General features: G+C 35.9%; 1 protein-coding gene across 3 annotated transcripts in view; it reads left to right on the top strand.

The window, feature by feature from the left end:
• CFAP47 (cilia and flagella associated protein 47) overlaps positions 1 to 12,425 on the top strand; it is a 281,915-nt gene that overhangs the window by 202,510 nt on the left and 66,980 nt on the right. For all 3 annotated transcript variants that reach the window (XM_064646845.1, XM_064646846.1, XM_064646844.1), the window contains exons 56-57: positions 2,854 to 3,010; positions 10,257 to 10,352. In XM_064646845.1, the coding sequence (XP_064502915.1) occupies positions 2,854 to 3,010; positions 10,257 to 10,352 (253 nt within the window). The remainder of the gene's footprint in view (positions 1 to 2,853; positions 3,011 to 10,256; positions 10,353 to 12,425) is intronic.

The raw sequence follows: 12,425 nt of genomic DNA, 5'->3' as shown, positions 1-12,425 counted from the left end.
AATTTTCATATGAATATTATATATCCAAGGTCAGTTCAAGAGGACAGAATGTCCTTATCTTCTCTGGAACTGGATGATACACAGGCATATTATCTATTAAAAAAAAAAAAAAGAAAATTCACTAATTAGAAAAGAAATAAAACAATGCAACACTTAATTTAAACCATTCAGAAACAAATTGAGTCCTACCACTGCAATCTTGTCATCCAGTACATCTCCTTTCAAGTAATGAGCAATCTCCAGTGAACTTAAGCCAGTATCCCATCCTTCTCGCTGATTTGTCCAGACCCCCTTTAACTGTTTCAATCCCTTGGTATAACCAATAGCTCTTTTTATACCTGAATCTTTAGAATTTTGTAAATTTTCATTCATTTTCACTGCTCAGTCCTTACTAAATTAATCCCAAACTATTTTGGTTTGCTAATTGTTGTACTGGTAGCTGACAGTAGCATAACTGTGTAACTGCCTTTTTAAATGAAGACTTGAAGAATGTTTGTCACCAGCAGTGGATGCCTTAAACAATTTTTAATGTAACCCCTGCCACTACAAAATTGATTTCCTTTCCTTGATTTCTTTGATTAAATATATCTGAGTGGGCACTTACACCATCTGATAGCTGAATAGCTGTCTAATCTCAGGTCAGTAAATAACAGTACCTAGAGGATACACCTTAGCTATTTCTGATTGTGTGTCTTTGTGAAAAGCTCTTCATACAGCTTCAAACTAGAATCAAATGAAGCAGGTTATAGACAGAGAAGTTTCTCTCAGTTCAATGAGGTGAACATGAGCTTAGCTCTAATCATTGCAAAAACATGAAATTAAATTTGTTAGGACAGCACAACTGAAAGATCAGCTTGAACATAATCCACATCCAGAGTTCTAATATATCTGTATTATCCTATTCTTTTATCACATCCAGGTGTAATGTGGAACATTTAACAGTAGTAATTAATATTAGGAAGAAACCGAGCCCAATATTAGATCCTATCTTGTATTATTTTCCTTAGGAATTCATTTTTTTACATTTTTTCCTCTTGATTTCTTTCCCTGAGCATATATGATCTTGAGCTGCATCACAAAGTAAGTCAGTGAGGAAAAGTAACTGCAGGTCAGGCAAGGCAGGCCTGTCCTATAATCTCTGTAATTTTTTGGTTGCCTGCCTTGTTTTATTTTCCAGACAGATCCCTTATTTTGTTTGTCTCCTTCTTTAGCTGCTCAGTTCAACACAGTGAGTTCTTGTAAGGATGCTCAGCACTTGAAACAATGTGTTTCAAAATGTCTCTTCTTGTTAAACCCCCAAAATTAGTAGAAACTACACTCCCTAGTGTCTGTAGACCATAGGCTACATAGCCTTCAGCAATGAAGCTCAAATTTGATCTTTACAGCTCACCTGCACAAAATATAAGGGTGTGCTCCCCTCCCATCCCCGCACTCCACCTCAAGGTAAAATTACTTGCTCTGAATAAGGTGGTTCACATCACACATATTTACACGGGGGCTGGAAAGTGTTCTTAGACTAATATTGCCTTGTAACTCGAGAGTTTTGAAAAAGAAAAACCAAACATTTTTTCTGTTACTGTGTCTGTAAGCAAGCACGAAGTATCACTAACAAGCCAGTGTAGACCACTGTAGCCTTTTACCAAACAATTGCCATCAGTAAGAGTAAAATGTCTTCATTTCTTGTTCGAGTGAGTATTTCTCCATAAAATGATAACAAAAGCATACAATTTTACTGTCCAAAGCTATTTTCTGAAGGCATATAATGTGCCATTTTATTTATCCCTGTTTATGCTGAGAAGTCTTAATATATTAGGCACCTCTTACTATAAATATTTCCAGATTTGTTGTCAGATTTTTTGAACCCTATTACAGACTTTCCCTATTTTTTTCAGACAGACTATGCAGAAGTAAATGCAATATTTTGGATAATGAAAATAGTGTTTTGTTCTTCTGTATTATTTTCTATTTTCTTTGTATTGCATACCTTTCTGAGTCATAATGAACAAAACAGATCAAAAGGTCATTTTGAGCAGTTTGTAATAAGCCTCAGATTTTAGTCTATATTGTTATTATTTAAAGGAGGCAACACAAATGAACAAATTAAACATTTTCCTTAAACTAATGATAGTATTTTTATATTTACCATTCACCATTCCTGCTTATTCACATTTAAAGTTTCCATAAGGAGTGGCACTATTAACATCACTCTTTATAACCTTAAAATTTGGGGCAGGTGACTCTTTACCTTCATGCTGAACAAAAAAGATTAAAATTAACACAACAGTTACATTTATTTTCCTCTTTTTTCTGCTCTGTGGTGATACTGTATATCTACTAGTTCTTTCCAATATTCTTGATTCTTCCGTGTATAAAGGTTAATGTTCTTTATTATCTTTGGAGTAACAGTTTTAGCTTTTTTTGTGATTCTACTGCTGACCCATAAAAGAATTATTTTCTTTCTTCCTTTGTCTTCTGGAGAGAACTTGTCACTTACCTACTTTCAAGTTCTAATATATGTGCTTTGAGTTGCCCTTTTGCAACCACCTACACCTTTCCGTTCACTACACTGGAGACTCTGAGTAGCTGGATGGAAGTTAAATAGTATGTGCTCAAAGTAGGACAGAAGTTAAATGCAAAAACAGGAGATGTGAACATCTCCCAGAATGGAGCTATTGATTTCCAGAAAGCAATACTTGGAGTAACATAAAAGCTTGAAGAAAGAAGAAAGAAAGAGTTAAACAACAGCTGACTTTTAAGAGACGTGGAACACTAGAAGAAAGAAGTAGGCACAATGGTTTAAAATGTACAGATCTGATTCATCAAACATAAAACAGTGACATGTTTCATTTACAGTTTCGAGAGTGGATATTTTTACTTTTGGGAACTGGTCTTCCTCCTCAGTTGATGGAAGCAACTTCCATAAGTGCCTGCGTTGGCCAGTGTTCTTCTGCCATTGTATCCTTCGAAAACCCAACTCCTGAAAATGTGGTGGCGGATGTCATGCTGACAGGTACAGGGGTTTGGAATTTTGTTTGGGATGGAGGAAGGAACTTAAGCTCCTTGGGTTGTGTTAAAGCGTGTAAGAGATGGGATTAAATTTACCTCATTCCATTTTCTGGCAATAGAGGCCTTGTGTGTCATTCACATCCACCCTGAAAAGCTCTGTAGACTGGGCTGTGGGAGTGAAGAAAGAACACAAACCTTTAACAAGTGTTCACAGTAGTCCTCAGGTCATACAGCCTCATGTGTACCTGCACCTGGTTGTTGACTGTGGACTGCATTGTGACATTTAGGCAACAGGAGGCTCCTGGGATGTGTCTTGGTAGCTGTATGTCTAAGCCAACTAGCTAATGTTTTGTTTTGCTTTTATTCCTCTGTTACCTTCAAATATTTTACATTATGTGGTCAGATTGTAAATAACTAATGAAGTTAGTAAGGGCAAAACACTTGAGGGTTTTTTTTCTGATTGACCATCTAAGGAAGTATGTTTCAGCAATATTTTCAAACATACTTCAATATAAGTTCCACAATTATCAAAGGTTGATACTCAGATTTCACAAATGCTGTAAGAACTCGAGTTTTAAATCCCAAATTCTCCTTGATGACTGAAATTTACTCAGTGAAGGAGGAAATTTCTCTTTGAGTGAAGCAGAGGGCTTTAGAAAATTCTCTGAATCTCCTCCTAGTCCAACATAAATTGTAGCATCAGAAAACAGGTGCCAAAGCATTTTCTGGCATCTACATATAACAAAAATTGAAGATAAACCTTCCAATTGGCTATGTGCTGTTGCTGCTAAAGTAGCTCAGGTCCAAGAAACATGACAAGTCCCTGATGCTTTGCACTGTTGTGACTTAATATAAAACCCTCTGGCCTGTTCCTAGCAATGGAAATAATGTATTCTCTGTACTACACTTGGATGAGGTGAAAGGAAGGCCAAAGCCCATCAGGTGTGAAGTTTAACATGGCAAGTGTAGGCTCACAAGATGTTCTAAAGCTATGCTAATTGCATAGGAAAGCTTAGGGAAAATACATATAGGTCCATTGATGGATGGTGGGGAATCAACTAGTTACAGATAATGCAGAAAAGTCTGACATGCTCAACAGTTTGGAAGTTTTTTGCCTCTCTGCAGTCAAAACTTGCTCCCAAAGCAGCATATATTGACTTGATTTGAAAGGGAAATGGGCAGCTCACAGGGAAGCAACAGGCTGTGGACTTCTTAAAGTAGCTGTATGCTTCCAGATCCACAAATCCAGATGAAACTCACAGTGTGATAAAACAGTTGGCCAGTGTGATTGTGAGGCTGTGGTTTTCTATGAAAATTCATGCTGATCAGGAGATGTTTCTGTTGACTGGGAAAAGACTATGTAGTTTTCTTCTTTGAAAACTGATACAAGGAAGACTGAAGTAGTAATAGGATGATCAGCCTCACCTGAGCCCCTGGTGGGATCATTGGACAGGTCCTTTTACAATCTGTGTAGCCCATGAATTGCACATTCCCTTGCAATCCATTTCCAAACACAGGAAGGTCAAGAAAGTAATCAGCTGTAGTCAAATGAGTTTGTTAAGTGCAAATGATTGACTTATGTCGTTGCCTTCTGTATGGAAATGAGTGATTATGCAAATAAAGGGGGAGCACTGAATGTAATGTGCTATGATTTAGTAAGACTTTTGTCACTGTTTCCTGTAACATTCTTGTTTGGAAGCTACGGAAGTCTAGGCTTGATGAACAGACTGCTGAGTGGATTGAAAACATGGCTGAACTATTGGTCTAAAATGATAGTCATCAGCAGCTTGGCATTCGACTGCTGGCTGGTAACGATTGTTGTACCCTAGGGGTCAGCATTGGGGCCCACATTATTCAAGACCTTTATTAATGACATGGATGATGACAGAGAGTGCAATGTAAATAAGGGTAAGGGACTGATATGATGAATGGTCAAGCTCCAGTCCAGAGGTACCATGATAAATTGTTGGTATAACTCTCTTTTGAATTGCTTTGTTCATCAACTTATCATCCCTGGAACAGCTGAAGATGGAGTAAACTTTTAGGTTATAGTAATGCAATTTTCTGCTCAAATTTTAACCCTTAGCATTTTCCCCTCTTGCTCCATCTGCCCTTTGTGCTTTTCTTAGGCCAGACACTGTGAATTAGAAGTCCTGTGAATTACTAATTATGCAACTCTCCTATTTGATCAGGAAATAACTGATTGTATAATCTTTTGAATTGTAGGTGTGTACTACATGTATAGTATAAAGATTCCCACTGCATCTCACAGACTGCTTTATTCTAGTGGAAAGTGCAAGCTAGTATTCTGATTTGTACAACAAGAGCAATTAAAAGAAGCAAACTGCTTTGCTTATTGAGAATAAATCTGGTGCCAGATAGCACAGTTTAGTGCTCCAATACTACTAAGTATTATTTGTAAAAAAGCCAATCCAATGTGCTATTCACAAAATAATGGAGAAGAACCATCTAGTTTATCGCTGAAGCAGCTTCATCAGAAATTATTTATGGAGCTTAAATATTGCATCTAAAGCCTAGAGGATTATGAAGTTCTGATAAATATTAGTTGAAACTGCATTGTTTAATTGTTTTGGTGAAAACAGTCATCTTTCTAACTATAGAGCATTAACTTGTCCTGGAGAGTTGTTCAGGAATAGAGACAGAGACTGGCAGCTGGCTTAGACAGTGAAAGACTGATGACTGTTTTTATGCATCAGAAGTTTTCAGTCTTCATTTTTCTTTGCACATCATGATGATGATCTAATGTTTCTGTGGTCTGTGAGGTTATGAAAAGTTTTCCTTGAAAAAAATAGATTTTGTGCTATTATCTTTATGAAAGTAAAATCATACCTGTCCTTTATAAGCTGTCTTGAATTTGTTAATCAGATTGATTATAATGTTATTATTCTAATCCAATTGCTCTTGGTGACCTATACATCATGTTTGATTGGTTTTAATCACAATAAGATAGTTGAGTTATGCATTCAAGCTGTCTTTGGATATCTTTGTGCATACCAGGATTTGCTTTCTGTAGGAATACTGACTGTAATACTTATTTCCTTCTTTCCAGAAGAAAAGAAATCTATTCTTATAAGCAAAGTCATGGATGCACAAGTTCAGCCAGTATTCCTGGCCCTTACATATCCTGGGAAATAATTTCTGCAATGGCTGATATATTTATTGAGAACTTTCCTGTTTTCAGGACAAAGTTTACCAGAAAGGAAGAAAATAGTATTTAAAATATACTAACTTCACTATATCATAGCAATGCAGATATGTTATTCCAGTGGACAGTAAAAACTAATTAACAGAATTTTTTCAACATTAAGAATGAATTAGCTATCCCACAATCTAATGGGTCTGGTAAGAAAATTGTCCTAGTATGAATATGTTACTTCTAGTCTACTTCTTTTCCTATCAAGAACTAAACTTTACTAGTTCTGAATTTGCTTTTCCACAAATTTCCCATTTTCTTTCTCTGTTTGTTTTGCTTGTATCAGTTTGTTAGTAAGAATATTATTTCAACACCATTTACAATCCTACATTATGAAGAAGACCAGATCTCTTACCCATGTCGTGATGATCTACTCTTTATATGAATGTGTTTTAATATGAAGAGCCCGTTTTTGTCCTAGGAGCATTTTTAGCAGTGCAGGAACACATTTTGGAATGTACAAGCTAGTTAGGACTGACAGTAATATTAGTTCAGACAGAACAATAGTAATCTTCAAGCTAAATTAATTAAACACAAATATTTTAGTCTGAAATATAGTCTTAATTTATTCTTTAAAGAATGGCAACCTCTTTATTCTTAAGACCCATGGGTTTTCTTTTCCTGAAAAATATTAATCCAAAGAGTAGAAATGGCCCTGTCAGCAGCTAACTCAAATTCACAGGAAACAAGAAGATTTTGAATCCGTCTCTGAGCACAGCTCTTAAAACTGTAGGGTTAGTAATATAAAACTCAATTTGCTAACACTTTGAAATGTCTTAGATGACATTTTAGCATTAAAACATGTTACTGGAATGCCTTCCTTTATTTAATCTTGTGCTGGACTCATCAGGCTCATTGGTGGTGTTACTGGAGGCCAGAGAGGGAACAGAATGGGGGAACTGACAGCAAACAGCAAGTCAGAAGGCAGAGTGAAATGCTTGACTGGTCTTCATTTTTAGAAATTGTGTTTCAGAACACGTGCCACTTCTCAAGAGAATTCAAAATGTCAACAATTAAAATAGGGCATCTCAGTTAAAGTGTAGAAGTAGTAAACATCAACATTTATAGATTTACTTAATTCCTTAGTGCTACACTTAATGCTTTGAAGAAGATTACAGAAGTTATCTCTATCTTGTTTTCAAGTAACATTCCATAGGCACTTTCTGCCCTAGATAGATCTGAAATTATATTTTGAATTGCACAGTTCAGGAATTAAAACAGATATTAATTGGGAATTGTTGTATTTGTACCATTTCTGAAGCTTTCATTTGCATTTCTGAAGCTTTGTCAAACCCCAGAGCATTATTTCTCAGAAATGTTTCTTTCTGAGAATTTTGACTGCTACTGTAGCACAAACAGTCCTTTATTTGGGATAATTATAGAGCAAGTAAAACTACCCACAATGTGATGATTTGTGATGAAGGGATGAAATCTTGGACCTCCTAAAACTAGATTTTTTTTTTCTTAATTTAAGAACAATAAGTTTTCTTCTTAGGATTTAGATACCTAGGTGCTTAAATGTGCAGCTCTAATCCACAGAGGCATTCATAGCTACATTCAGAATATTCATGTGAGTAATGTTTATTTGACAGCGGCTGATTTTCCCCAGTGTGAGCCAATGATCAGAACTACAGAATATGCAAACCCTTGTCACAGGTGGTTTAGCAACCATTTGTACTAGTTCAGCTGTTTCAAATTGAGTGATACTGCTCTTCTGTAAATACCACTATATAATATGTCTACTAAAATTTTTGGAAGCGAAAAATAATTATATAAATAACTGAAACTACTGAAATCTTCAGTGAAAACCACTGAAACCCCCAGAGTTCACCTGTATAAGAATTGTCCCTAAGTATTACTGGTTCATTAATACTTTAATTAATGCTTTATTTTGATCAACATGGGTAATCTGATTTCATAATTTCAGTGATCCAAATGTCTATTGGAGTTTCAAAAAAAAAAGGCCAAGTGCTTTTATAGAGGATATTCATTTCAAACTTGGAAGAACCATGATCAAAGAAAAGATTAAAGCTACAGTGGTAATTAGGAATTAGATAAGGGAAGTGAGTTGTTTCCTCTGGAATCCAGTGTTACCTGCATTAGCAAAGCTGATATCTGTGGCAGTGTATAAAGTTGCTTTCTGGTAAGGATGTGTGCAAAGTGTCTCATGTTGTGGATTATTAAAACTTGCCTTGTGTCCTAGAGAAGGTTGCATGCACAGTAGCTTGGCTGCATCTTTTTCCATTTAAAGATTTCCAAACTAGAATTGCCACTTTTTAAATGTGCACTGCAAAATATTTTCAGGCTGCTTTCTCTGACTTTATTATGTAATTGAACTAAGTACTCAGAGGCAAGTCTGCTAATTACTCTTATTTTTCTTTCAGGCAAAATACATTGGGCATAAGTATTATTGCCTATATATAAGTCAGTTTTAGAATGAAATAGTAAAGATACAAGAAAAAATTATTTTCAATCATATAATCAATTTAGAAGTGCTAACATCACTTTATGCTGATTCTGACATAATTCAAACTGTTATGTCAGCTACCGATTAAAAAAATTATGTGCAATATATAAATGCATTTCTGAACTGATAAATGCATTTTTGGAACGCCATGAAGCATAACCTCGTGCTTTTAATTTTATACAGTGAAATTATTTTTCAGAGGAAAAAAAAAAGGTTTCCAGCGATTAGTTAGCTAGTTCTGTGAAAATTTTTAGCTCAATGTGTAGATCGCTATAAAGAAAAAATAAATAAGAGATATTAGAAACTTTATAAAACTCTTCTAGTAGTAGAAGTTTACAGTATTCAGCTTGTTAGCATTCTGGGATTAAAAAAGTAAAGAATTCCTTCAGAATAGTTAACATTATAGGGGAAGCTTTCCCTATAGCTTCACTTCTCCCATTGCAGTGTCTCAGGTAAAGAAAGACGATGATATAGTTGTTTTATTGATATATTAAAATGGGTGTGTTGGCTTTTCTTGTGCACCCATCTTTTAATATTTGGAAAGGGCCCTTCAATTCTTTTAGTATTTTCTCATAGATTACAAATTTTGTTTTAAACCTCTAAGCTGGTTTCCAAAACCTGAAACTTTGTTCTTGAGGTGAAATGATTTAGAGGCTGTTTCTCTTCTCACAAGAAGCAAGAAGTTTGGTAGTGCCAAGAGAGCTTTTCTTTGCCTTCCTGAACATCTTTGATCATTGTTCTGTTTTTTAAAGCTACTTTAACTTTGTTTCATAACCCCAATGACAGTCTTTTCTGGCTGTTTGATGAGTCCCGGGTATCATATCTTCCTGTCAGCAGTTCATCATTCAGTGTTACCACACTTTATATGACATATTATACAGATATAGTCTATCTGTTGGGCTCAGATTCTTGGAGATAACTACTATATTTCCAACAAGGCATTTCCTTTGGCTTCTTCAACAACTTCAAAGCCTTTTTATAAAATTGGACTTCAGACCAGTTTTTCCTATCTCATCTTTCATTATCCACAACATTGAGAGTAATCAGTGAAATAATGTAAATAATGTCTAAATCCACTGTCTTTATGAAGTGATCTGTTAGTTGATCCAGTAACTTGCCAACAAAAAACAATTCTTGTCTGCAACTGTGTCAGTACTGCTAGTCCTGAACCCCTTTCTCCCAAGCTTTTTCTTAACGTTTCATGTCACCATGGGATTTCATTGCTATTTGATTTTTTAATTTACAAAACAATTTATTTTGTAGTCTCTAGATGTTATTTAACTGAGAACACATTAAAATTTGTGGTTTTTTCATGATGGTGTGTTATTTTATTTTAATTCTGTTTAGAAAGATATCCGTATGATATCTATACTTCATCACAATGAGGAAAATACTGGGAGAACCTTTAAACAAAAGAGGGGAAAAAAGGGCCATGTGCTCCCATTCAAGAATATATTTTTTAAAACCGCTGTCTATGAAGCTGTTATAGTAGGGAAATTTTGACTTCTAAATGAGTTTCCATTAATATTTTGTTGTTGTTGTTGGTTTTGTTTGTTTGTTTGTTTTTAGATCGTGAGCTGTCTGGTCATAATTTCAATGCATCTGTCCTGTCAGAGTCCACCAGCAAGGAATCTGTTTTCCATCTTCTGTTTAAACAACCACGAGGTATGTAATTTCTGGAATTCTACTTTGAATGGGTCAAAGGAGGTGATTGTCCCGTTCTGTTCTGCACTGGTGCGGCCTCACCTCAAGAACTGTGTGCAGTTTGGGGCATGACAATACAAGAAAGATATGAAGCCATTAGAGAGTGTCCAAAGGAGGGCAACAAGGATGGTGAAGGGCCTTGAGGGGAAGCTGTATGAGGAGCTGCTGAGGTCACTTGGTCTGGTCAGGCTGAAGAAGAGGAGACTGAGAGGAGACCTCATTGCAGTTACAACTTCCTCATGAGAGGAAGAGAAGGGGCAGGCACTGATCTCTTCTCTGTGGTGACCAGTGAGAGGACCCAAGGGAATGCCCTGAAGCTGTGTCAGGGGAGGTTTAGGTTGGGTATTAGAAAGAAGTTCTTGATGCAGAGAGTGGTTGGGCACTGGAACAGACTCCCCAAGAGAGTGATCACAGCACCAAGCCTGACAGAGTTCAAGAAGCACTTGGACAATGCTCTGAGGCACATGGTGTGACTCTTGGGGATGGTCCTGTGCTGGACCAAGAGTTGAACTTTGATGATCCTTGTGGATCCCTTCCAACTCAGGATATTCTAAGAATTGGTCTGGACATCGTATCATTTTCTATATATACATTTTACACAGACATATATAAAAGTTGTAACTTTTGTCACAACCTCATATTTATTTTTTTTTTCACAGAAGCAGTGAGGAACTGTCCAAAACAATCTAATTCATGTCCACAGTAAAACTGACAATGAAATCACTTCACAGAAATATTAGAGCACCAGGGCAATCTTTATAAATTGTACTTTCTGCTACTTATCTTTTATATCTGCAATAGACGAAGATCAGATTAGATGCAGGTGTTAGTGCTTTGCCACTATTCCCTATAACAAAGAAAGAATACTTTGAAAATATGTTGGAACTTAATATTATTCTTGATAGACTTGCTGGAATGTATTTGCTAGATCATTTTATGAGCAACATTTCTGCTTGTGAAAAAACTGTGCTTGCTGCTGATTAATTACTTGGTTTTTTCCCCACTCCCTCTAAAAACTGAAGGAATAACAAGATAGGCTGAGAATCTGGGAATAATTTTTTCATCATCCTTTTACAAGAAAGCCAAAATACTATCCATGCCGTGAAGCTGTTACTCATAGTAGACTATCCTTCTTCCCTGCCTTGGCTTCACAGTAGCAACATAAGTGTACTGGCTGCATGGTACTGTTTCCCAGGAACACAAACTGTGTTTTCTTTGCCCCGTCCTGACACTGAAGGTGTTATTTTGCATTCAACCTCTAGTCGTTACATTTTATGGCTTAGCTGCCTGTCTGTGTTTATGGCAAAGCCTGTCTGTTGTAAAGGACTCCTTGTGGCATCAAACAGGATCAATAAACAGGGCAGTTAGCAGGACCTGCTCTTTAGATATCTCTCTCCATATTTCAGCACTAGTTTTGTGTTTTGAGATTTCTATATTTTAAGCAGTCCAGTCACCTGTATTGTGTTTATCTCTTTTCTCTTTTTACTGAGAACTTTACGATTAACTCTTTATTTAGCCTTCTAACTTTGTTTTAGAGTAAAGTATATGTATTTATTAACTCTCCCAAGCCCTTAAGAAGGAAAGATAAAATGTATTTAATAAATGTGTTTAATGTTGGTGAGACATTTTCCAAAAAGCTGCCTGCAGTGTTAAACCAGTTTGATGGCAATTAAATCTGAGCTATTAAGATTCTATGTATGTTCTTTGGAAGCATATTACTATTATAGTTTCATATTTTATTCAACGTTGTTTGGGAAAGCATTTTAGCATACTTTTTATGTCATGTACAGTCCACTATGATTACAGAAGCTTGGCTTTTAAACTAATTTCACCTAAGAAATGGCATAAATTTTGTTCAGGTCCTCAGGCCATTTTGCTAAAATGTATTTCAAGACTTTCATCTTTAATTCTATACTTATTTGCATCTGCTTTTTTCTTTCAGTAATTCTTCATGCACAATCTGTTTTTTTCTTGTGATTGCTTTCAAGGACTGAAAAAACAACAAAACTAACATACTCGTTTGCCCTGGTTGTC

The sequence above is a fragment of the Pseudopipra pipra genome, chromosome 2 (assembly GCF_036250125.1).
Source record: "Pseudopipra pipra isolate bDixPip1 chromosome 2, bDixPip1.hap1, whole genome shotgun sequence".
NCBI classification, from domain to species: Eukaryota; Metazoa; Chordata; class Aves; order Passeriformes; family Pipridae; genus Pseudopipra; species Pseudopipra pipra.
Note: the sequence above shows the minus strand (reverse complement) of the source record. Positions and strands in the feature narration are given on the sequence as shown.